The following is a 26,864-nucleotide window of genomic DNA, read 5'->3' on the forward strand; positions in this document are numbered from 1 at the left end:
AGTCAATCCAAACGGGCTCTTAGGCTCGAATTAAGAAGGACACAAAAGAAGAGTGATTTAAGAGCTGTTTATCTTTCATGGAGAAAGAAATGGTTTAGATTAAGCTCTCTTGATTTTGATCAAGCTATATCAGAGTTACCTAATACTATTCACTTTTGGTGCAGTATACAAGATGTTTGCCATTTCATTTGTTACTCCTTATTTATTATCTGTCTCAATTTATTTGAAATATTAATTACTGTATCCCAACTTACTGTATCCCAACTTACATTAGATTACACTATATATATACAACTTTTACCACTTTGAAAAATTCAATTTTATTCAACTAATCAAATTCTAAAATTCTAACTTTTGATATAGTATTATAGGAGTATATAGTATCTATATTACTAATTATGTATTCACTCTAGACTTTAGTGCCGTCTACCTCAATTAAATTTGTATTCTTAAATCAGTCGTGATATATGAAATATTGGGAGTCTTTTATTCGTGTAGCTATTGTAAGGCTCCATAGAATACTATACCTTCATAGCAACAAAGACAACTAACGAATCGAGTTGGGGATCAAAATTTCTCTTTGTTTTTTGGAGCAAACACTAACGGAATCTAAATTGAATCTAGTAGGGTTTGTACTTTGTATTTGCTGATTTAATGTTTATATATTGCCTTCTCCTAAAAAAATTAAGACAATTTATGCAATTAAAATTGGACATAGTTCAATAATTTTATGATTATAATATAGCTAATTTAATTTGAATGTTTGGTTTAATAAAGCTAAATCATATATGTTGCCCTAAGACTAATTCTGGAGTAAGTATTTTCTATTTTAGTTATGTGCCTAACAGATCTAGAAATCAGAGGAACCAAAAGTATACTGAAAGAAACGACATGGATCATGTTGATTTTTAGATTTTCTTTTGTCTGTAATGGACCTTAACATGATATTGAACCAACCAATTAGCTGATAACACTCTTCGTATCTTTAATTAAGTTTGGCTTAATTTAGTGGAGTGCTGATACAGCAAATTTAAGTGAGACAACTCAGAATTAATAGAAGACGTTTCAAGCTAATTATGATTAGGAGATTACAGGTCCTGGAGCAATATATAGCTGCCTGTTATCTGCTCATGGAAATATGGAACAAATTCAGTAAAACACATTCATATGTTTAGGCAATTCTGAATTATTCTCAATTGTCAATGTCACAATAAAGCATACCACTCGATCGTCTACTCCTATTCGTTATTTCGCCGAGTCATATACTTTTTCTTTCGGTATTTTTTCTACTCTTGGATGATTTGTTAAAGAATTAAGGAAAACACCACAAAATTTTTGCTAAGAATATTCAAAATTTATACACACACACTAATACTATAAAAAGTTAGTTTATATAAATTAAATCGGGGTAAAAACGGGGAGCTGTGTTTAAAAGTGTTTATTTTGAAGAAGAAAAAATTGTCATAAGTGCTTTTCAAAAAAAAAAATACTTGACTACTTTCATAGAGTAGCAGTAATTTATACTTTGACTAATGTTTCAAAAGTAGTTAAGGGTAAAAACTAGTACTTTATTAGCTTTCGTGAAGTAGTCAACAACAAGCATAGAAAAGACAAGTTGTGTTCAACTGGTGGAGGTGCTTGTGTCCACTTTAATATAATCATACATTGAATTTTGAAGGAGACCTAGAAAGGGAGGAGGAGAAGAATAGAGACCTCAAAAACGACACTTAACAATTGGAGGTGTTAGCTTGGCCATTTGGGAAGATATTTAATTATTTCATATCCGAAATCAATTATTATCCTATGAATTTAAGTTCGTGTGGAGTAGATTCACTAAGAGAAATACTTTTGCTAAAAAATATTTTCAAGATTTAAAATTAAGATATTGGATTAAAAGTTAAGAAATTCCAACCATTTTATCGCACCGAGGGTGGTCATTTAGAACACTTTACACCTCTCTATATGATTGGATTTCTCTCCATATCAATCTCCACCTCTTGATTCTCGTTAATAATTGGTGTGAAGCACACTATCATCTAAAAATGATTAGACAAGTACTCAGTTATGACGTCATTTTCCTAGCCAAATAATGGCAACAATCCGCATGAATATTAGGAAAACATTTAGTAGATCAGAGTTCCTAGTTTGTTAGAAATAAATTAACGATCGCAAGGTTAATACTACAGTCTACATGGAAGAAAATGACTTAGACGTAGAAAACCAACTCTCTTATATTATGTTTTTAAGTATTATTGATAAACAAAACGGATTATAATAGCTAGGTTAATGTAATGAAACAAATTCTTATGATCTAATAACTCATCAGACTACTGGGGGAGAACGCTCCCATATTTCGTGTAACAAAAAAAAAAAAATAGTGTGATCGCAACATGTGTGTGTAAATGTGCTTTTCTAAAAATCATTAAATTTTCTTAAGCAACATTTTGAGAAAAAACGGTGAAGCAATATTAAAGCCCACGTGCACAAGCTTTAATGGGTGATTATATTAAAAAAAAAAAAAATAGAAAAAAGAAGGTGAAGTAATACGTCAACCTAACCTTACTAAACATAAAATAGATGACAAATATCTTCTCCTCTTTATGCAAAAATAATCTAAAGAAAAAAATCCTCATATTTGTTATTCTTCTTTGTCTTTTATTTAAGTCGAGCTCTAAAAGATTTGCACCAGTGCAACTGTGCTTAATCTTTTGAAAATGTGCTAGGCTAGGGGAAGGTGAGTTTCTTTCAATTTAAAAAAGGGAGAAAACAAAACAAAGGGAATTAGGCAATTAGCTATTTTTAGGGAAAATCTTATAATTCCTTTTTCAAATAACGTCATATCAAGACACTTCACAAGTAATCTTTTAATGCTTTTAAACTCTACAGAGTTGATCAATGCTCTGCAGTTCTAATGTACAACGAAAGGTAAGTGGAGTGATATTAACAAAAAAGCTTTTCAAATGATTTGATCAAACATAAACTGCTATAACACCAAATATACTTTTTAAAATAAGCAATTTTTTAACGTTTGGCCAAACAATACAAAAAGAAATAAAAAGCAGAAAGCTTTAAAATAAATTTTATTCAATGTCGTCTCACCCTTCCCAAAAGTACAAACAGAATGTGCTCAGGGAATTGAGTGATGGTCATGCATTATGAAAGTTAAATTTTGTACTCGTGATGACAAAGTCATCTAAGTATGTTTGTATCTGCTATAAAATAACCCAAGTCAAAACTTCACAGGCTGGCACCCTTTTTATCCATTATTAAAAAATTATTGTACCCAAGATCCAGAGCCAAATGAAGATGGGACTTCTATACCAATTTATGTTTTGTCGAATCATTTGAAAAGCAATTTTGTTTATATTAGAGAAGCATCACAAGACAAAAGACAAGTTGGAAAAATGTGGGGAAGTATAGGTTTAAATTTTATGGAAGTCACTGTTGGAGAAATTATGAATGAACAGTTGTTCTACCTTGAATTAAGGTGTGTGGGCTTTTGGAAATTGTCCACAATTATTTGATCTACGTTAAGGTACTGTGATATCAATTCAAATAATTGATATATACCTAGACCATTTGCATGCATGCATTATCATAGATTGTTAAGAGATGGAACTGATGGCTTGTGGGTATTGCCGTTGAGATATTGACCTTACTATGAATAATAACTTCTCCTATTGCATGATGTTTGACTACAAACATGCTTTGAACTTGACTCCTCATCATTTGTTTGAATTGATTTAAGGTCATGATTTGAACTACACTACTACATATGGGACAAGCAATTATATGATTTATCGTTTATATTATAGTGACGTTTGTGGATGACACTGCGGGCACGTACTCTGATGACTGAGGCCTGATTTTCGATAACTCATAATTTTGAAAACTACGACCTCAATGGGCATATAATTAGTCAGGACTGAGTAGCTTTGATCCAAACCTTATATTTGTCTTAGAAGTTTCATTTAAGAATTATTAATTTAGAGGTGCGGTAACTTAAAAGGACTAAAATTCTGAACCCATAAGTTTTAAATCCCGACTTCGCCAACACAATTTTTTTACTAAGAGACTAGGGATACAACAAGTCAGCATCACCATTAGGTGTTGATGGCTGAAGCCTGATTTTTGATAACTCATAATTTTGAAAACTACAGGCATCAGGGGCAGATAATTCGTCAGAACTCAGTAGCTTTGATTCAAATCTTGTATTTGTATTAAACAATTCATTTAAGAATTATTAATTTAGAGTGAAGTAACTTAAAAGGACTAAAATTCCGAACTCATAAGCTTTAATTTCTGGCTTCGCAAAAACCAATTTTTTTACTAAGAGATTAGGGATACAACAAGTCAGTATCACTATTAGGTGTTGATGGCATTTTTCTGGTTTTGACATTCATAGGTGCATTTGCAGCTGATTTGAGGGCCATATGTATTTTCACAATAGAAACCTGCGTCACATAGGCGACCTGGATAGAAATATGAACACAAAAACTTGCACTTAGTTGTATCTTTCAAGTTTCTGCAAGTTTGGCCGAACACATTAACGCAACGCTGTTGGCACTTGGGCAAAGCTGCATATATCCACAGGAAAAGAAAATATCATACTCTGCTATTACCATTCAAATTATAGTTAGCAATTAATGAAGTGGGTGAAAGTCGTTGCTCAAATCTAACAAAGATTAAAAACAATATTAGGTGATTTTTTCTCTATCTCTATTAAGGTTTAACATAACCGGTGCTAGCAGTGGCGGAGTCAATTAAAAATTCTAATAAGAGTCAATTAAAAATTCTAACGATAACCGTCTTTTTCTCCGCTTGTCTCTCTCTTCTCTCTCCTCTCTCTATCACCAACGGTAAGTTTGCTCCCCCCCCCCACCCACCCTTCCCCCAACCAAGCCACCCCAAACGACCACCGGCCGGCCAGATCTCTCTCTCCTCTGTTCTCTCTTTTCTTTCCTTCTTCCTTTTCTTGTTTTTTTCCTCTTTTCCTCTCTCTTCTACCCTACGACCGGAAATCCTCCACCAGTAGGTTTCCGGGCAGTTTCTGCAAGGTACTCGAGTTTTCCGGCAGTTCCTGGCGGTGAACAGTGATTCCGGCCAGTGAGCAGTATTTTCCGGCAGAGAACAGCATTTCCGGCGGCGAACAGAGATTTCTCGGTGGTGAACAGGTTTTATTTACTTGGAGTTGGTACCTCCAATAGCCCATTTCCTGTCTTTTAGCCTTATAAATCTTGCCTGCTCCGCCTATTTCACTGCTTATAGACTATTGCTAACCTGTGCTTTAGTATTGATCCTTCGTTTGTCTTAGATTAACCTTTCACTAGCGTATATTTACTTTACTGGCTTTGGTGAGGGATGGTAGTCTAGGGTCATGTTCTCGGTTGGGATCGGGGGCCAGGGTTAGGGGGGCTAAGGGGGTTGAAGGAGCTTCTAGGTTGAGAGTAGGGTCTTGGAATATTGGGACTTTATCGGGAAAGTCCATAGAGTTAGTTAAGATTCTTAAGAAGAGGAGGATTAATATAGCTTGCGTCCAAGAGACTAAATGGGTAGGACCTAAAGCTAAGGAGGTGGACGGGTACAAGCTTTGGTTCTCGGGCAAGTCGAGGTATAGGAATGGGGTAGGGATCTTAGTAGATAGTGAGCTTAGAGATCAGGTAGCAGAGGTTAGGAGGATCAATGACAGGATGATGGCGATTAAGTTAGTCGTTGGAAGGTTCACCTTGAACATTATTAGTGCCTACGCGCCACAAGTGGGTTTGGACGAGGAGGTAAAAAGGCGTTTTTGGGAGGACTTGGACGAAGTGGTGGTAAGTATACCGCCTACTGAGAAGTTATTCATAGGAGGAGATTTCAATGGGCACATTGGGTTTGTTTCGAGGGGTTATGACGAGATGCATGGAGGATTTGGCTTCGGGGACAGGAATGGTGGAAGAGTCTCACTCCTGAATTTCGCAAAAGCTTTTGGATTGGTGGTAGCCAACTCGAGTTTTTCGAAGGAGGAGCACTTGGTAACCTTCCGTAGCTCGGTAGCTGCGACGCAAATAGAATTTCTACTTCTTAGAAAAGATGATAAAGGCCTCTGTAAGGACTGCAAGGTCATACCGAGTGAGAATCTTACGACCCAACATAAGCTATTGGTGATGGATTTGGAGATAAGAAGGAAGAAGAAGAAGAAGAAGAAGAAGAAGAAGAAGAAGAAGAGGGTCGTGGATGACCGACCAAGGATTAGGTGGGGAAGTTTGACTCCGTCTAGTGCCCTAGAGATGGGGGAGAAGCTGATGGCTATGGGAGCGTGGGATAGTAGGGGGGATGCGAGCAGTATGTGGGATATGACGGCCAGTTACATTAGGGAAGTAGCTAGAGAGGTATTGGGGGTCTCACGAGGCCACTATGGTGGGCACCGAGGGGATTGGTGGTGGAATGGAGAAGTCCAAGGGAAGGTAGAAGCAAATAAGCAGGCATATGTGAAGTTGGTAAATAGCAAGGATGATGAAGAGAAGCGGACGAATAGGGAAAAGTACAAGATGGCGAGAAAGGAGGCGAAGTTAGCAGTTTCGGCGGCTAAAACGGCAGCCTTTGAACGCCTTTATGCAGAACTAGAGGACAGAGGTGGGGATAAGAAGCTATTTAAGCTCGCCAAGGCGAGAGAGAGGAAGGCACGCGACTTGGATCAAGTAAAGTGCATCAAGGACGAGGATGGCCAAGTGTTGGTACAGGAGTCTCGCATTAGACAGAGATGGCAGTCATACTTTCATGAACTCTTGAACGAAGGAGGGGACAAAGACATTGTGTTTGGAGACTTGTAGCACTCGGATAGGCGTTGCAACTTTGGATATTGTAGGAGTATAAAGGTTAAGGAGGTTAAGGTAGTTGTTCGTAGGATGCGCAGGGGAAGAGCGACCGGACCTGACAAAATTCCTGGGGAATTTTGGAAGAATGCAGGCAGGGTAGGCTTGGAGTGACTGACTGGGTTGTTTAATGTCATTTTCAAGACAGCGAAGATGCCGGAAGAATGGAGGTGGAGTACAATGATTCCCGTGTACAAGAACAAGGGAGACATTTAAAGCTGCAACAACTATAGAGGTATCAAGCTGCTAAGTCACACTATGAAAGTGTGGGAAAGGGTGGTGGAAATGAGGGTGAGGAGAGGTGTGTCTATTTCAGAGAACCAGTTTGGATTCATGCCGGGGCGCTCGACTACAAAAGCCATTCATATTGTAAGGAGATTGGTGGAGCAGTATAGGGAGTGGAAGAGGGACTTGCACATGGTATTCATTGACCTAGAAAAGACCTACGACAAAGTGCTAAGAGAGGTCCTATGGAGATGCTTGGAGGCTAAAGGTGTACCTGTGGTGTACATTAGAGCGATAAAGGACATGTATGATGGAGCTAAGACCAGGGTAAGGACGGTAGGAGGAGACTCGGAGCACTTCCCTGTTATGATAGGGTTGCATCAGGGATCAGCTCTTAGCTCGTTTCTATTCTCCCTGGTGATGGATGAATTGACACGACAAATACAAGGTGAGGTGCCTTGGTGTATGTTGTTCGCGGATGACATAGTCCTGATTGACGAGACTCGCAACGGAGTTAACGATAAGCTGGAGGGCTGGAGACAGACGTTGGAATCTAAAGGATTTATATTGAGTAGGACCAAGACAAAATACTTAGAGTGCAGGTTCAGTGGTCTACCGCGTGAGGCTGACGAGGAAGTGAGGCTTGGTACCCAGGCCATTCAAAAGAAAGGAAGTTTCAAGTATCTTGGGTCTATTATATAGGAAGATGGGGATATCGACGACGATGTTTCTCATCGTATTGGTGCAGGGTGGATGAAATGGAGGCTCGCCTCCGAAGTGCTGTGTGATAAGAAAGTGCCACCAAAACTTAAAGGCAAGTTCTACAAAGTGGTGGTTAGACCGACTTTATTGTGCGGGGCGGAGTGTTGGCCAGTCAAGAAATTTCACGTTCAGAAGATGAAAGTCGCGGAAATGCGAATGCTGCGGTGGATGTGTGGGCACACTAGGAGGGATAGAATTAGGAATGAAGATATCTGAGACAAGGTGGGAGTGGCATCGGTGGAGGACAAGATGCGGGAAGCGAGGCTGAGATGGTTTGGGCATGTGAAGAGGAGAGACACAGATGCCCCAGTGCGGAAGTGTGAGAGGTTGGCTATGGACGGTTTCAGGAAAGGCAAAGGGAGGTCGAAGAAGTATTGGGGAGAGGTGATTACACAGGATATGGCACAATTTCAGCTCACCGAGGACATGACCTTAGATAGGAGGTTGTGGAGGACTCAGATTAGGATAGAAGGCTAGGTGGCTAATCCTTTCACCATAGTAGTTGTAGTTTTGCTCATTTGTTTATTGCCATTTGATTTCTGCATTTGATTGCTGCTTATATTTGTTGGGTCGTTGTACTTTGGTTATCTTATTTATCTATAGTAGTTAATGCTCCTTTCTTTCCGGACTGTTCTACCATGACTTTCTCGCTTTTGTTATTCCTTGCTTTCATATTGTTTTCGATATGCTTGGTCCTATCTGACCTTTTGTCTTGTTTTTCCTCTTTTGTTCTCCTCTCCTGAGCCGAGGGATTTTCAGAAACAGCCGCCCTACCTTTCAAGGTGAGGGTTAGGTCTGCGTACACTCTACCCTCCCCAGACCCCACATGGTGGGATTATACTGGACTTGTTGTTGTTGTTGTAATAAGAGTTTTAGAAAAATAAAAAGTTGTTATACCTTTAAGTTGCTCTTATGTAAAGGGATTTTAACAGTATATGTACATATTTATAAAAATATTTTTATTCTATTTGGACGTTATAATTAATTTCGGATGAAGGAGATTTAATTGACCCCTTCGATCTTGCCTTTAACCTCACCCCCGCCCCCCCGCCCCCCCCCCCCCCCCCCCCCCTCCACGTGAAGTAACCAAGTAAAATCATCTTGATAAGAAAAAACGGACTCAGATATTATTGTTATCACAAAAAATAATCAAAATAAAAGAATTACCTGATGTAAGAGCAAGAAAAGTAATGATAAATAAGACCATCATTAGAAGCTTTGCCATCTCTAAATCAGAAAGTTTCAAAATCAGAGGAATTTTAGAATGCACCATTACATCTGAACTGCATATGTTATATAGAAGAGACACCGATTTCATCTCAAGAAAAGGACAAGTGACGGCAGTTAGATTTTGGATTATCCATGGCTAAGTTGACACTAATTTATAAGACCTTGCCAAAATTATGAAAGGTAAAATTTATTTATTGGTCAACACCATTTTCTTGCAGCATCAAAGCATATTCTAGTCAGGATTCCAGTCAACCCTTGAAGGAGATGAAGTTTTGGAAGTTCTCTTCCAATTTTGTCATTTTCATCGTTGTAGAAGGTAAATAAAATTGAGATGTTTACATAATTTCCTATGACGACGATTTACTCCTACTTTTAATTGTTCATGTGTTTTTACAATTGTCACGTTAACTTTTTAAGATACGAAAATCATTGTCCCCGGGAAATTGTTCTATTATCAAATCTGGCCATGTTTTACATGAACAAGCTCCAAAAAATTCATAATAGGAAATTAGATAAAACGGTATCTACTTCTTAAATGATCAAGATGAAGTAAGAGTTCTGAGATCATTATCGCCTGCATAATATGCTCAACTGGTAAAATAACTGTAAATAGCAACACAGACCATGGCATTAATGTTTACCCAAACATGACAATGAAAGAACTCTTGATGAGTTCCAAAACTAAGGAATTGGCATTCATCGCAAAATAAACTACGAGGGTAATTTATACATTTTCTGTATAGAACTGTATTGGGCTACAAAAGAGTGAGGGCCGAGATAAATATAACCCCCAAATAACCACATTAACATTGGTTCGCTAGTATCCTATCTCATCCTTACTAGTAAAGCTACCTCCAGCTTCGACATTCTGGATTCACCAAATCAGTTACGCCAACTGTTTAACTTCTTTGATTCAAAGGAGGCTCCGTCATTGAGCATGTCTTGTGCATCAGTTTCCATGCCAAGTTTGGATAGGGCAAGAGCCTGCATGTAGAATGCAGTAGGCCACTCGGGTAAGCAAACCTGGGCTTGCATAGCATCCCTTAGTGCCAGTTCTGGTTGCCCGTTCATCATGTATGAAAGGGCTCGCCTCACAAAAACAGTGCCCGAAGGAACAGACATCATTGATACCAACTGTTGGGAATTAGACAAAGTTAGGCGTACATGTAATAATTATGAGTGAAATATGATTGAATAATATGATTTGATAAGACATACTAGTCTTACATGCTATAGCCTATATGCAATTATCTGCAACACATGCCAGTGACAAAGCATTTATTATACTTTAGTATCTACAAGATATAGATTTTTATGCATTCTTTTGCATCATCACCACTCCAACTGGATCTAACAATTAGAACACTCGAGTCACTGGAAGAAGTTTTCCCAACACAGCAATCAAGAAGTCTCTATTGTGCGAAAATCCCTTGTTACTATTACGTATAGGAACGGGTGAACATATGAGCAGATGAATAAACGTAGCAATTTACCAAAAAAGGTCAAAAAATAAAGAAAGTTTATCCAAGTATCAACACCAAACAGATAAAGAAAATATGAGCAAACAAAGGAGTGGATTACCTTAGAATAATAGTCAACTGCACTCTTGAAATCCTTGTCCCGGAAGGCAATATCCCCAAATTTCTTAGTATTTAACATATCTTGAACTTGTTGTGTCCATTCTTGGAATGAGAGCTTTACAAAATTTAGGTAAAAACAAGTATGTCAAAACTCCACCAAAAAGTACCAGGTAAGATTTCTCTTTCAGATAAATTGCTAAGCTTTTTTTTCTAATGATGATTAATACTTAAACTTGAGAACAGAAAAAGGAGGCCAACATGAGAAAATAAAAGAAAGTTCAAACGACCGTGGAGGATAATTAGTGTTTTTTCTTACTGTAGATTATACCCCTTATCATGATCTTTCTGCATCGAGTTCGATGATTTCCGAGTACCCTTTTTACCTCAGTATAAAAAGTGAGCTCACCTCATTTTCAGCGCCCTCCTCATCTTTATAACCTGTTTTAAGCAAGATATCATGGACAGCAGTGAGGTCCATCCTGGCACAGGCCTTTCCGAGAGGAGAGAGCATGGTTGGGAGCACCACTGGAGTTTTTGTTAGACCCATCAGAACATGTGACGCCACCTAAGATAAACAATGTGCAAGAACCATGTTAGGCTCAATCCATCAGAAATACAGGCATCAGGATCAAAGATGCTCTAATAAGCATACCTCCTTCTGCTTCTGAAGGGGCTCCACTGCATTAAGAATGAACTTGATTTCAGGTCGATCCCTAGCCTCATACTGGAGACACTTTGAAGCAAGTTCAACTAATGCTGTTGCGTCTTCATTTGCATATTGTCCTTCCAAGGATGAATCCATTAGTAACAACACATTTTTACCCCTAATTAAGTCTAGTGCCTGGAAATTGATCAAAGTCCCACAACAGTGAGAAATGCATGCAAGACGAAGAAACTATCTGATACAGTAAGGGTAAAGCAAGCAATGAAATGGTCAATCATTAGGCAATAAACACAGTTCCTAATCAAGCATAATCCAAAATATCTGTTAACCTCATTGACTTAGGAAGGGCTTTGCCTCAAGCATTAGAGAATTTATTTAATGACGGACTTTTTCAGAGGACAACACGAAAGCTTACTTATTCAAGCATCACTCATTACAAGTGCATATCAAAATAGAGGAGAATAATTAAAATTTACAATCAGTGTTCAACACTCTAGATAACATAGGCACAACAATCCAGTCATTAAATAAAATAGTAAAACTTCATTACTCCAGATTGAGTAGCTGTAGATGACAGCCTTCACTGAGTCAAATTATCAAGTAGACCCATAGTTATAGTATGAAATAGTTTAGAAACTAGTTCCCGACATCATTGAGCCAAATGGTGAAGAAATTTTGAAAGATTTCTATGTCAGAGTACATTACATGGCTTGGAGGGATATGCTTTCCACTCAACAGGTCCAGCAAAACAGTCCCATAGCTGTAGATCACGCTTTCTGCGATTACCCGGCCTATAAATAGAAATCAAGGGGAAACAGAAAGAAAAGGATAGGAGAAAACAAGTTAAGTAACTAAACATGAATAGAAATCAAAGGGGCATAAAAAAAGTAAAGGCACAAGGTAAGGAATTGAACAAGTGTAATAATGTAGTGAAACTAAAGGATTTCACTTCAAATATGGTAAATGAAATAGTTTGACTTTTTTATGAAGTTAAACCCACAAAACTGCAGCAAATTGTGCACGAGAATAAGAGTCTATAAGTATCAGAGAATGCTTATACTTAATGCAATTGGTTCTCTCTGTAATCAAGAATCTCAAAGCAATTTCAAATGACTACCAGTTCATCCATCTATAATGCGGTGTGGTGTCGTGTGTGTACCTGTGCGCAAAAACTCAGGAGGTGTATAAGCAAGATTGGTGCTATAGCTCTTTCCATCTCTGCTGTTTTTCATTAGACCGAAACTAGATAATCGGGGGTCACCTTCCTGAAATATCATAGCAAATTCAAGAACAGAGCACCCAAAACTGACAGGATCATGAAATTTGCAAAATCATAGAGATAGGGAGATGGGATATCTGCCCGAAACCTGTGGTTCGAAACAAAGCAACTGAGAAAACAATACATGATCTAGGTCTGTGAATACTTCACAGAAGTACTCAACCCTATTTCTCTATTATAACCTAAGAATCAAGATCAGTCACTGTTCTACAGAGGTCCAGAACAACCAAAATACAGCTTTTGCAAGCAAACGCTTGATATTTAGAAGAATCCTATTACTTCCTGTCAAACTAAACGTGAATTAATGGTATCCAGTTTCTTCAAAATAAAGAAGCAGAAAATGAATTAAAAGACTCCTGATTTTATGTTTAGGTACCTCATCAAAAAGAACTCTGTACGCATTCAAATCATGATATATCTTTCTGTTTTCAGTATTGCAATGTCCCAGAGCCTGTGCAATATAGTATGCAACTCTTACTCGCATCTCCCAGGGCAATGGTTGTTTCTCCCCTGCACCACCAAAACACATGCATGCTAATAAGAGACCTGAAAGTTAAGTGATTAATAGAACTGCTCATGAAAATGAAACTAAATTCAGAGATGTTGTACACAGGCTTAAAAATGAATAGAGACCAAAAGACACCAATAAAAGGTAAGTGAAAGAGCTCTGGAGATTGGAAGGAATGGAAAGCGTTAACAGTATGCATCTATAAAAGTCCATATTTTCTCTAGCAAATTGACCAGTTAGAGCGTGCTAAACTGGAATAAGCTATAATACAAGCCAACTCTTAATGTGTTACAAACAACCCATGTAATTATTTTATCTATTGGCAAGTTTGTTATTAATGCAAAAAGCACACTGAAAATTGTATCAGTTGCTTTCACAAAAGCAGTACTTTTACTAATCACTGGAGTCTCTGAATTACCCTAAATCATATTCAGTGTTTCCTATTCCTAAGCCAATTCCCAGAGTGAAGACTGACGGAGTTTGAATAGCCAAACAGAAGCACCAAGTCCTCTGCTATAAAGCTATCAATAAAACTTAGTTTCAGTTATTCCAATGGCTTGTCAGTATTCAGAGGAAGTTGATTCTTGATAAATTTTCTTCAAATATCTTATAACATTGTTTGGAGCATTCTAGACTCTTTATTCATCTAAAATGTGAAATAGTCAAAACAACTGCCTATTATTTATTAAAAGAAGAAGTCATGTTCTTTGCTTTACTCAAGCCAATCATTCATGTGGCCTCTAATCAACTCCAAACGATTGATCTCAAAGCTAAATAGTTCATGTTATATAGTACAAGATCCCTTTGAGTGTTAGTTCTAAGGATTCACCAAGTTGATGCAGCATGCCTGACTTGTGAGGAAACAGAATTAGCAGGCATAACCCTTTTTTTTTTTTTTAATCAAGAAAAACTTGTAGTTAAACAGAATCAAACACTAGACCTCCTCTAACTTGTAACTCAACAAAACCAATGAAGCAAGGCCCTCCTTTAGCAGGCATAACCTAAAAGCATAGTTTAGCATTCAGCAGGAAGCCTGACTATGGCATGACCTTGGAGTTAGAGATCAAAAGCAATATCGCTAGGTTAATCATATAAACATCCATCACCAAATGAGGTAAAGGGAATGACCTGGTATAGGAACAGACATTCAAACAGCATAAAAAGATATATCCTTGTAAAAGTCGTAGACTAGGCAAAAGACAAAACTATACAGTGGAAGAGATGCTTTGAGAGAGTATCATTAGGCATGTATTCTGCAACCAATAGACGCTCATCTCCCTCTGCACAACAGCCAATTAGATTCACCAATCTCTTATGCCGAACCTTGCCAACTCCGGCTGCCTCTGCCTGCAGTATATGAGTAGGACCAAACTAAAAGTTCAACTGATGGAACAGCAAAGATACTCTGATATTTAGAGATTTACCGCTTACACACATATACATAAGGTTTAACAAACTTATTGTATTAGAATCATCATATTAACAGAGTGTTGTGGGAACTTGGAAACCAACTGAAGCTTGGGGTGGAAGTGGTACTCATATCACACACAATTTTTAATCATAACCTTTCTTGCTCAACAATTATGATGGCTAAAAGGATTAAACTATATAATCTGCAGACAGCTTTACCACAAACTGTTGAGCGTCAGGCCACGACTGCCTGGAGAAGCGCTTGATGGCAGCTAGCCTGTTGCTACGAAGCTTGCCTCTGTAGACAACGTTGGGAGCTTTCTCACCACTTTCAGAAACTATTAATTCACTGCTAAACCCATTTGTTGCTGCACGGAGTTCCGCAAGACTAAATTCCTTGAATGCAGGCACTTGATCTTGGTCTAATTGATCCCCATTAGCTTCATCAACAAATTAAACAAGAAATTAATTACAGAAAAAAGTTATTAAACACTACAATTACATTGAAATTTTTTGCACCTAATATACTTAAACAGGAGAATCTTAGCTCAGATACAAATACTTGCCCTGTTTCTGTCTTACAGGATTACAAGAAACCAATTATACCCACATCAATTTAAGTAGTACTAATTAGAAACCCTATATACAAATATAAAAAAAGAAAAACGAGAATAAAAGAAATAAACGAATAAATCTTGCTAAAAGGAAAAAGAAGCAGCATGGCAAGTTTACAAACAATGAATATTCCACAATATTCATGGATCAGAACTTCCAGAACAAGTTAAATAAACAGAAAGATTATTACAGTAAGTAATAGACAAATGGCAAATAATCAAAATAGATGGACAAATTAAGTACAACCCAGATCAAACAATCAACATGCAATCAACAAAAACTCAAAAACCAACAAGTACAAGCCTGTTCCCCAAACCCCAACATAAAACCAAGAACACACAGTACAAGACCAATATAAATATACAGTAAATAATGTAAACTAAAGAAAAAAAGAGTAATACCAAGATCTGTTTTTGAGTCATCTTGAGAAGGTTCTTTATCTGGGGACTGAACATTTGCAGTTTTGGACTGTAAACAGCCCATTTTTCATCAGCTCACATAGACAGCCAAAAAAATGACACTCACAGTAGTCTTAACTCAAACCCCACAACAAAGAATCAAAATGGTTGCTCAAAAATCAAACAAAGCTTGTATCTTTTTTTGAGCTAAGTATAGATATGAGGTGCTAATGATTAGTGGAAAGTAAACGAGAAAGTGAGAACACAAAAAGGAAAGAGAGACGACCACCGAGAATAGAGGGGTTTAGTCACATGATAAGTCACATGATAAGTCACGTGAAGATAGATATAAATAACAACAACGTGGCTGTGGGACTCGGTTTAAATGCTTTGTAGTAAGTAAATACTCCTCCGTTTAAATTTATGTAAACTTATTCCTTTTCACACGGTACTGTTGCAGAGAGACGCGTGGCACACAGAGTGAGGTGAAAAGAGTTTGCCTTTCTAATGCTAAGGAATTGAAATGACAAAGGCAAGACAGGAAAAGAAATACTTCCATTTCACCTACTTTATTTCCTAGTATTTGTCCATTCAAGATTCTATTACCAAAATAATACTTTATGTTTCCTAATTGGGTCTTTTAACTTCCTCTTCCTTTTGTTAAGTCTTATCTTTGAAGTTTTATACAGTAATCATTGCTATTATTACTATATATAACTTAATTCCAAGCAAGTTAACATCAATTACATATGAATTTTTATTGGTCATCCTTTTAAATTAAGTTAATTTCAAGTCAATATTACGTAAAACTCCTACCAAATGGCATCTTTTGGGAGTTGGTACTATATCATGCCCTAAATCTCCAATAAAGCCTAGGTGTAGATCTTTTTTTCTCTTGCAATAAATTTCATTAATCTTCTTAGCAAGAATATAGCTTTTATTATTCTGATAGTTGAACCACGATATGTTGTATTCAAGATGTATAGTAGCAAGACAATTTCTGGTAAAAATTAGATGTGTCCTCGCTCAATAACATAAAAGCATTCTCTTTAGAACGTCATACCTTTATGCAGCTAAGAGTTCACGTCAATATCCCTTTCACATCATCTATTACGTCTTTTGGGGTGCATTTCTCTTATATTACTGTATCATATTTGGATTTGATCAATGCCCCTTATCAACCCACAAGTTGTTTAACGTTGTGAATAAATCTTATTCTTCAATGGACATGTATGCTTATCGTGGAAATTTCTAATTTTATATATCCTAGATTGGTTCAAAGTTGGACGACTTAAAAATTCATGCACACTGTTAAGCTATGCATACAAAATTACAAGGTTGTAGTTGCACATACAAATTACTTTAAATTTTAGTATTTATATCATACCATTTATAGACAAATCAAAAATAAGTACAATAATCAACACACATGTAATAGAGTATTTGAAAGCTTTGAAGGAAGATTCCAATAGCGGATTTTTGATGGGTAAAAATCATGTATTTTGAAGCTTCGAGGGGTAGATTTCAATGATTTTTTTTTGTTGTTGTTAATTCGTGTATTTGGAAGTTCGGAGGGAGATTCAATGGCATTAAGGAAAGAAGATTGAAAGCATGTTCATGTAATAAGGGATTTTGTATCCGGTATCTCATTAGAAGTGTAAATTCGCGATAGTTAGTAAATATTCTCGTCATTTTAGTTGCAACTAGGTATTGTATTTGAGTGATTTTAGTTACGATTAGATACTGTATGCGTAATTTTGAAAGAAAACTACTGCTACGTTTTGAAAAAAATGTCCCTATTTTCACACAAACCAAAAGAAAAAGGGACACTAATCATGTGAAGTAATTGCCCGGTTTGCCCTTCAAATGGATTGGTCTTTAACTTGGCCTTCAAAATCAAACTTATGCCTATAGGGGCATAAATTTTTTAAGGGTGCTAGCATAACTCGTGGATATTATAATGTGTAGCTTATGTCCCTAAAGACATAAGTTCTATTTTGAAGGGGAAAAATTAAATACCAGCCTATTTGAAGGGCAAAAAAGGGTCACAAAATAGGGAAAAAGTGCAAATGGCCCTAATCACTTTGTTTATGAAATTTTCCCTAGAAATCTCAAAATCGAACATCTAATAGATTTTTGCCAACAACCCAATTCTCATAGAATCATCTTTGTTTTATCGGGCTAAAGATAACTCTACGAGCCCATATCATGACAACAGATCTATCCTAACTATGTTGATGTAAGTGCGAAATCGGTTAGAGTTGAACACTTGAACCTAATATTTTTCAAATGCCAACGTCTTCTTGACATTTCAATTCTTCAAGAGTCAAAAATCGCTCATGCATTTAATAATTTATACACCAAAATGATGAATAAACAATAGGGAAAAGAACCGTGAAAACCGCAAGGGAACATTATTATTATTATTATTTTAAGAGATTATTAAAACCTTATGAGAGGTAAATAATGTACACATGTGTCTGGTCAATGCCCAAAAGGTTTCAACATCCTCAATTTGCCGTCAAATACTTTATTTGAAGTTGATCAAGAACAATATTATTTTATTTTAATTTTTTTTTAATTGCAAATATTTTCGTGAAGAAAACAATGTCAATAATCCTTATTAGAGAAATTAATAAATTAGCTATATCTTTGACGGAATGCTTCCTCTTTTTGAATATGCTAAATGCCTACTTTTATTTTATACTATTTAGATCTTTCTGTTTTGTGCAGAGAAAAGTCTTTATTATTAAATTTATACAAATTTAAACTATATTTTGATAAAATCAAGCACTTTTATATGTATAAAGTAGTGAATAATCTTATAAGAAAAAATATACTTCTAGACTTGGAACTTTCAAGAAAAATAAATTACAATTATAACTTATTCTACAATCAAAATAACATAAATAACTATACGGAGATTTCTTAACATAAAAGTAATGATTTTGATATCACAGTCAAGGGAAAAGTTAAAAGAAAAGGCTCAGGAAATATCAAAACGTACTATTTCTGACGTTTATTTTTAATTTTATCTTGTGACTTCAATAACCAAACAAATTAACCTTTTGTTTTCTCTGTGTTTGAAAAAACCAAAAAGAAGGTTCATAGAGTTTGAAAAATTAAACTTCTCCTTTAACAAAACAGTAGAAAGAAAAGAGTAGTAAAAATTGTTTCTTTTTTGGTAAAACTCAATTTACACCGAAAATTTCATAAATATTTATAGTTTAAAGCGTAATTATCTATAATTTATGTATTTATGAAATGTAGCTATAGTTATAGTATCATACAGGTATTTGTAATTTTTTAAAACTATAGTTATGTACCAATAATTTTTTCCTTGCCCTTTTTTAATTTGTTTTTCAACACCTAAACTTCCTAATCTATTTCCTTTTACGTATTTTTAAAGGCAAAACCTCCCCCGTGGGTCCTACATTCTTCTTCTTCTTCTTCTTCAAAAAAAAAAAAAGAACTAGTCCATTCTTCTTCTCTAAGCAAAACAAACATGGGAATTTCATGGAGTAAAAGGCAGCAAAATCACCACCACCCCCGCCCATCAACACCACTACCACCATCTTCTTCTACTCCACCACCCTTTCCCTCTTTTTCTCCACCACCACCACCACCACCCCACCCACCCTACTCCTTTCCCCTACCCCCACCACCCCACAACGTGGGCCCCAGTAATTATTACCCCTATCATGCTAATTACAGTCAGACTGGTAATTATGGTGGTACTAGACCACCACCACCACCACCTGTAGTCTATCAAAATCATAATTATCCTCCTTATTATCGTCCTCATAGTAATAATGGATGGGGTTTAGGGTTTAGGCCTCCAGTGCCGTATGTGGATCACCAAAACGCAAAGCAGATTAAGAATGATGTTAATGTTCATAAGGATACTATAAGGCTTCAAGTTGATGAGCTCAATAAGGATTTCCATTTGGTTTCTTTTACTTTTGATGCCCTTGTTGATGGAAGGTACTCGATCATGTTTCTCCGTGCTCTCTTTTCATATACTTCTGCTTTGATTTAATTGTTCATTTTTAATTAATCCATCCGTCCCATTTTATGTGGCTGACTTGGAATTTCTAGAGTCAATCAACTTTTTGGTTGACCGGAATTTCCTTATTTGACTTTTTAATATTTTAAGTTTTTAATTATTGTTATTTATACTACTTTTTATGTAGTTTCAAATATATAAATTTTATTTCAAAATACTTAGGGGTCGTTTGGTAGATAGTCGAAATTATCTCGGGATTATAATCCCAGGACTAATTTATCCCATCTATTGGAAAGATGGTATAAAATAATTCCAGTATAAGTGGGATAAGAAGGTATAAGCTGGGATATCCAACACTAATTTTTGTACCATGTTTGGTAGAAGGTATAAATTTATATCCCAGCTTGTACCTTCTACCAAACGACCCCTTAAAGCATCCACCGTTAAAAGTTTAGAAGTTTGAAACTCGAAATTTCAACTGGGCCACTTTAAAACCAGTGAGCTGTAAAGATTGTACTCTGGGATTAACCGCATTTTATATGTTTCGGATCTATTTACTTACTTGTGAAGGGCATTTAAATGTTCATTTTCAAAATTATGGTGGAAACAAAAAAAAAAACCCTTTCTATTCAATATCTCTATGGGGTATTTTGTTCATAGAAATTAGTTTCTATAGAATCTCTAATGGAGGTGACTACATTGAAAATGACCGAGGAATCTGTAACTGATATTATGAAATGGCTGCAAAAATGTTTGGAGATTATGAGTATGTTTCTAAATTGGCTGTTGTTAACTTGTTTTGGTGGATTGTTGTGTTATCGGTTAGAATTATGATCCCTTGATAGTAACAGCATTTTTGGTTCTATTATGCGAACTTAGAACTTAGGGATAGAAGGATTTTATCGCATCGATGAAGCTGTGTAAGCCTGATAGTTGGATTGTAGGGGAAAAGTCAACTGCCAGTCAAATATTTGTCCTATACGTCTGAAAAGAATCACATGGAATTAAATGCTAAATTCCTGCAAACCGGAATATATGTGATGTTGAGTCATCTATTCTCTCTTAGGATCGGATAAACAATTAACTTTCTTGCTGTTATTTGCATTTTTTTCCGAAGTATCTGGCAAATTTTTATCGGGCATATCAACAATAACCATGCAAATACTTGATTACTTGTAATGTTAGTATTAACTATTGGACTTCCTTAACGTTGTATGGGAACTTGCAGTATATGCACTTTTGGGCATTCCTTGTGTGGTAAGTTTGTATCCAACTTGTTATTTAAAATTTTAACTGAGAGATATTTAGACTCAAATTCTTCTGTTTTATCTGTTCAATGAAATGATATTGTAGTAGTTGTGGTGAGAGTCCCGATTCCAAGGTTTGACAAAAGTTTAATGGAAGGTATTATGAGTTATTTGTGAGAAGGCCTTTTTCATTGTTTTGTCTTATATGGAAAAAACTATTTGAGAATGCTACTCGGAAGATAAAACTTCTTAGGTCATGGTCTCCACAATAATAACTTATCTAATTTTGATGAACCTCATTGAGCTGAACTCCTTGTCAATAGTGTGTTAACAACTAGTAAGGTACTTTACTTCCCCGTGTTTCTTTTACAATCTTGGATTATTTCCTTTGAGGATGATCCTACGCTGACACTGATTCTATTGTTGCCTCTTAATAATATGTATCTCGCAATACTCAATACCGGGGGAATAGTGAATACAGATTATCAAGCTTTGTACTTTAGATGGTCTTGATGCAACAATTTAGAATATATTATTTACTATGCCAGCAGTGAAAGAGTGTCGTCTTAAATGGTTGAATTCAGCTTGTTAACCTTTTTTAGCAATACCACGGAATGAACTAGTACATCAATATTGCCAATTGTTACATGGAAGTGGATTTCTGGGAGATTGTATCCTCTGAGTCCCTAGCTCCAAATAATCGTGATTTGATTGGAACAAATCAAATGTGGCGTAGAATATTTTTTTTTTTCTATATGAAATTTCTCTCGAACTTTAGGTTATCTAAGCATATTTCAGACTAGTATAACTTCTATGCCTTATCTGAATGCCAAGTCAAACAAATACTTAATAAGTACAGTGTCACGAAGAAATTCAACAAGAAAAAGACAAAGCAAATATTAGATACCTATGAATATGGACTTGTCTTTGATTAGTAAAAAAGTTAACTGTTTGTTGTTGTCAAATTGTAATTCCGTAATCAAAATGGTCAATGGGAAAATATCAGACTTCTATTATACCTTGTTAGTGGCATCTAATGCTTTCTGTTAGGGTGATTTTAAGGTCTTTTCGCAACCAGCTATTCTTTACTCGAATTTCACGAAGTGCAGCAAAAATAAACCTTGATGAAGACTAGATTCAAAAGAATCCAAAAGACAATCAAATGAAGAAATAATTTAATTAGGAATTGTGGCATTTGCAATATTCTTCTGGACTTATTCTTTATGTTACCTTCTCCCAAAATAAAAAAATAAAAATCTTCTTGACTAACTGAGGTTATATCAACTCATTTTCTTTTCCTTAGTTTCTTTTGTTTGATTTTCTTTTGTTTGATGCTTATTCAATTTGGTAGGTTATTATATCAGTGAGTTGAAGATGATCATTGAAGTTACACTATCCATATGCTTAATATGGTTGGTTATGTGTAGTCTAAAGAGATTATTTGAAGCTCAATCTCTCCCCCAGATGAACCATATAGCCAAGAGAAAACATGAACCAGAATAGAAGAGCTTGCCCCACCCATGAGTAAATATTTCACAGTGGCCTCATTAGACTGTATATCTTTCTTGATATATCCAGATAATAGGTAGGAACATAAACTGTAACATTTGGGGCTACAAATTTAGTTACTACATTGTTAGCACCACATAAAAACATCTGATTCGATTTTGTAAGATGTACTGCTTTATTGTATAAGAAAACCGTTGTTTCCTTAGTTTCTTAAAAGCCCTTGTTTCGGGGACAAACCCCGCAAAAGATAGATGTACCATTAGGCAGTTCTTCTGGATCAGCCACTTCTTTAAAGATCAGATACCTGGATGGCAACATGCTTATTGGATTCTGATTAATTATGAACCCCGCATATTTCAGAGAGGTGGTATTTTTGTTTGGGTTGGTAATAATGGAATGTGTTCATTATCTAAAACAAAGAGCATCTCCCATCAAAAGATTAACCTGATACGTTCTTTGTATTTCTATGAGAAGCTCGACGGGGTCCACTATTCCCAGTAGTAAGTCATCAGCATATCACGTGAAACAAATCCTTAATAAGTAGTTTTTAAGGGCCAGGGCTCTCTGACCTTTTAATTGACTGTTTTTTTGGAGTCACGAACAACGTGTCAATAGAAAGTAGCCTTACGAGTTACGGCTATCAATTCAAGGTTTATAGGGAGATGAAGCTCTTGAAGTTTCTCTTCTTTTTTCCATGTTCTTGATGGGGCTTTGTGCAATAAAAATGAGTAAATTTTGTTTTCTGTCAACAGTCAGTTCATTCGGTGTGGCAGAACTGAATATAAATCTCTCTCCTGTAAAACTGCTAAATTTGCATGACTATTTCTGATCTTGGTTTGGGAAATAAGTTCTTGTTCACGTACCTGTGTATAATATCATAGCTCTCAGGCATTTTGCTGTCATGTTTTTCTTATAACCAAGAAATCCCCGAGGCCAATGGCACATGGTTAGAAACTTGGTGGATAATAGGCCATTTTGCCGTCATGTTCGTAAAACTTTGTACTTAATATTTATAGAATATGCTCTTAGTTTCTTGGTTGCAATGATTGCTTCTTCTTACTTAAACTGGTGCTGGCACTATGCTATCCTAGGTTGGCACTCATTTGATGTTTCATGGAATAGCCTTTATTATTTTGCCAAAAAGAAAGAATAAGATTCATTTATTTTCTTTTGTTCTTTGACTGCAGTATCACCATTTTCTACTTTGCTAAGGAAGGGGCCAACTGCAAATTCAGTCCAGTATATCCTGAAATCAAGCCTTGTCAAATACCATTTAAAAAAGGACTGGGCCAAAAGTTTTGCCAGCCTTCAGGAACTGGAATTGACCTGGGCTTTTTTGACGTCAATGACCTATCAAAGCCATCCCAAGGAGAAGAAATTTTCCCGCTTGTTATATCAGCAGAGTCATGTCTGCCGTCTACACCAACGGATGAGAAGTATGATGGGAAATCACAGGATAAGTCTCCCCATTCACAGATAACTGAAGCTGTGCTAGTGAAGGATAATGAGGATCATTTTCAAGTCAAGGTGATCAAGCAGATTTTATGGGTTGAAGGAGTTCGCTATGAGTTGCGAGAGATTTATGGGATCAACAATTCAGATGAAACTAACCTCAATAATGAGGAGTCAGGAAAAGAATGTGTAATTTGCATGACTGAGCCGAAAGACACGGCAGTTTTGCCATGTAGACATATGGTACGATCATTAACTTTGACTGTTACTTTATTTCTTCAATATCTCATGGTAGAAGTATATGATAAGTCTACAGTCTGGTACATATTATTCTTGGCCCTGAAAAGGCTCAAATATGCCATCGAACTATCGGAAATGGCTCATTTATGCCACTCGTCAATAATTTGGCTTATCTATGCCATCGAATTATCAGAAATGGCTCATTTATGCCACCCATCAATAGTTTGGCTCATCTATGCCATTGAACTATCGGAAATGGCTCATTTATGTCACTCATCAATAGTTTGGCTCATTTATGCCATCGCCTTTACCTAAATGACTCATCCATGTCATTTTTCATTAATGCCGGTTTTACAATACCAGATATGACAAGTTACCTCCAACTAAATTATGGTTGTGGGTGGGTCGGGTGTATGGGTCGGATTTTTTATTAATTTGGGATTTAAAATTGGGCTGGTTTAATTAAACGACGTAGACCTCTAATTGGAGGCCACGTGTCATATCTGGTATTATAAAATCGCCGTTAATGAAAAATGTCATGGATGAGTCATTTTGGTAACGGCGATGGCATAAATGAGCCATTTCCGATAGTTCGATGGCATAAATGAGCCAAACTATTGACGAGTGACATAAATGAGCCATTTCCGATAGTTCGATGGCATATTTGAGCCTTTTTCGTTCTTGGCCTGTAGTTTTATCAGTAACCTGTTGAGCAATATTGTTGGATTTTACACTCGTGTAAAGCCATTCCTCTTAAAAAAAAGGGAGTAAAAACTGAAGGCTCTTCTCCTGATAGAGTTTACAGGTGCATGCTATGGGCTATAGGTTTTAGTGGATACTGATAACATAGAATACTTTTAGAATACATGGCCATTTCTGATGTCTCTGGTATGCACCAAAGCACATTAGCTCATTGTTGTCTTGCATCTAAAATTAAAAATTTTGTATGGATCTCTTAGGTTACAGATTTTGCTTCAATACTTAATAACAGCAAACCAATAAATGTTGTTACAATTTGGCGGACTTGGTACTCCCAGTAACATACTGGAATCCAATCTTTATTGGAGGTTGACATTGCGGAACATATTAACCTCCAGGGCCGGAGTTGGAGATAAGGGCCTGAAATTCTTAGAGGGATCGAATCATTACCAAATGTTTTTTGATAGGCTAAAAGAATTTCACTACTAATAGGCTAATATGTTTAGAATGGTAAATAATTCAAGGATAATAATTTGTTAAAACTTTCTTTTTTGATATATATGTGGCATAAGTGGGAGGGAGGAGTGATAAACATTGTCCAAACCACACCCCTCTCAAGAAGGAAGAGGGGCATGTAGTTTTTGAGAATGCTTTAGTTTATCATTTGATCTCTCCTTTGAGTTCCTGTGGGAACTTTTTAAATTGCCATTACATTAAATAAAAAATGAAAAAGAAATAACGTAGGAAAGCAACAGAATGGACAATGAAGTGAGTATAGTTTTCCAGCAGGAAGTTGTGACCTCTCTTGTATTCTCAGTTTGTTTCCTCTTTGATGTCCGTTAACTTTGGTGTTTCAACTTTGCAGTGTTTGTGCAGTGAGTGCGCCAAAGAACTGAGGCATCAATCAAATAAGTGCCCTATATGCCGCCAACCCATTGAGGAACTTTTGGAGATTAAGGTCAATAATGAAGGTACACCTAGATCATAAAGTTTAAAATGCAGTGTTTAATGGCGTCAAAACTAATCTAAACATTTCTTATGAACACGGAAATTTTATGCAGTATCTAATGACTGACGTAAGAGGCTCTATTTCTTCCCTTTCTGCTTTGCCTTTCTGCTTTGTAGTGTCATCATAAGCTGGGAAGTTGTGATAGCCCAGAATTGTAACAAGTCCAAGGTTTGCTTTTCGGTCTTTTATTCAGCCTGTGATTGTATAGCACAGAGATTGTACATAATGCGGTGTGAATAATAGAAGTTTTTGCCAACATTTTCACCTTTTTGTTAAAGGAAAATTTAGACTTATCTTTCAGTTTTCCCTTTATTTCTTGAGGTATTGTCTTTCCTCTTTTTCATTTCTCATTTTCATGTGTGATGGAAAAAAGGGGTGGGAATATTTGTACTGCAAGTAAAGTGGAGAAAAAAGGGAAAAGAAAGCACATGACGAATCTAGGCTTTGGCTCTACTAGGATTTTGAGAAGACAAAAGGCTGAAATGTTGTCTGAAAGTATAAAGGACTGTATTTGAATTTGGAAGGGATTGGTCTCTATCTAGTATGAGAAGGGAGACAATCTTGAATGACGTTAAAGCAAAAGTGTCGATGGAATCAGTTAGCTGATCCCAAGGTTTGAACTTTGACGTATCACTGGATCATGTTTCTTAACCAAAGGAAGAAAAGTATGCTTTGGACGTAGCAATGTATTTCTGCTTACAGAATTCCTTTCTTTTTCCACTTCCTTTTTTGGGTTTTCCACTGCAGAGTCAAAGTTGGGAAAGAATATAACTAGTGCAGGAAAAGACATTGAGAAGAACCAAAAGGTTATGTTTCGTTTTACCAAAATGTATTTCCTCTTATAAGTTTTTCGGTTTCTTTTTTAAATGTAAGTTCTCTAAAGCTATTTTTTAAGGCGTGTAATGTTGTTAATGTTTACTAATATTGCACCAAATTTTTTGAAATGCCAATATAGCGTGGCGAATATCATAGAGAAAATTCCTGTTACAAACGTTAGGAGAAAAAACATAAAGAGATGACAAGGGTCTATGGGATAACATATTAATGTAGGGCTACCTGCCTTATATTTATCCTTTTTGTAGATTATTATTGATAAGGGAACAGGAAATTGAGAATTTTGGAATCTTTGGTAATTTCGGATATACCAACTGGAAAAGGGATAAGGCAGTCATTCATT

At 36.2% G+C, this 26,864-nt stretch overlaps 2 protein-coding genes across 3 annotated transcripts; one reads left to right on the top strand and one right to left on the bottom strand.

The window, feature by feature from the left end:
- Positions 1 to 9,679: 9,679 nt before the first annotated feature.
- LOC132645874 (serine/threonine-protein kinase BSK2-like) lies at positions 9,680 to 15,840 on the bottom strand. Its single transcript, XM_060363116.1, has 10 exons — positions 15,529 to 15,840; positions 14,732 to 14,952; positions 14,314 to 14,449; positions 12,971 to 13,104; positions 12,475 to 12,580; positions 12,021 to 12,106; positions 11,304 to 11,492; positions 11,058 to 11,216; positions 10,653 to 10,766; positions 9,680 to 10,205 (listed from the first exon to the last, which is right to left on the bottom strand). The coding sequence occupies exons 1-10, from the start codon at positions 15,608 to 15,610 to the stop codon at positions 9,954 to 9,956; spliced, it is 1,479 nt and encodes a 492-aa protein (XP_060219099.1). The 5' UTR covers positions 15,611 to 15,840; the 3' UTR covers positions 9,680 to 9,953.
- Positions 15,841 to 18,972: 3,132 nt separating this feature from the next.
- Positions 18,973 to 25,987, top strand: LOC132645875 (probable E3 ubiquitin-protein ligase LUL4). 2 transcript variants are annotated; one of them, XM_060363118.1, is made up of 4 exons: positions 18,973 to 19,509; positions 23,475 to 23,982; positions 25,544 to 25,649; positions 25,740 to 25,987. In XM_060363118.1, the coding sequence occupies exons 1-4, from the start codon at positions 19,031 to 19,033 to the stop codon at positions 25,751 to 25,753; spliced, it is 1,107 nt and encodes a 368-aa protein (XP_060219101.1). In that variant the 5' UTR covers positions 18,973 to 19,030; the 3' UTR covers positions 25,754 to 25,987. The 2 variants fall into 2 exon arrangements, with proteins under 2 accessions (XP_060219101.1, XP_060219100.1); XM_060363117.1 differs by having other exon boundaries at positions 18,975 to 19,509; positions 25,544 to 25,987.
- The last annotated feature ends 877 nt before the right edge of the window (positions 25,988 to 26,864 follow it).

Source organism: Lycium barbarum, chromosome 6 (genome assembly GCF_019175385.1).
Source record: "Lycium barbarum isolate Lr01 chromosome 6, ASM1917538v2, whole genome shotgun sequence".
In the NCBI taxonomy this organism is placed as follows: domain Eukaryota; kingdom Viridiplantae; phylum Streptophyta; class Magnoliopsida; order Solanales; family Solanaceae; genus Lycium; species Lycium barbarum.

Bases quoted from the DNA above. Each gene is read 5' to 3' on its own strand.
- LOC132645875 (XM_060363117.1), top strand. From the start codon at position 19,031: ATGGGAATTTCATGGAGTAAAAGGCAGCAAAATCACCACCACCCCCGC. The intron at 19,510-23,474 runs GTACTCGATCAT...CTTTGACTGCAG, and splicing joins GATGCCCTTGTTGATGGAAG to TATCACCATTTTCTACTTTG. The intron at 23,983-25,543 runs GTACGATCATTA...TCAACTTTGCAG, and splicing joins TTTTGCCATGTAGACATATG to TGTTTGTGCAGTGAGTGCGC.
- LOC132645874 (XM_060363116.1), bottom strand. From the start codon at position 15,610: ATGGGCTGTTTACAGTCCAAAACTGCAAATGTTCAGTCCCCAGATAAA. The intron at 14,450-14,731 runs GTAAAGCTGTCT...CATATACTGCAG, and splicing joins CTGACGCTCAACAGTTTGTG to GCAGAGGCAGCCGGAGTTGG. The intron at 12,581-12,970 runs GTACCTAAACAT...ATGATATTTCAG, and splicing joins ACAGAGTTCTTTTTGATGAG to GAAGGTGACCCCCGATTATC.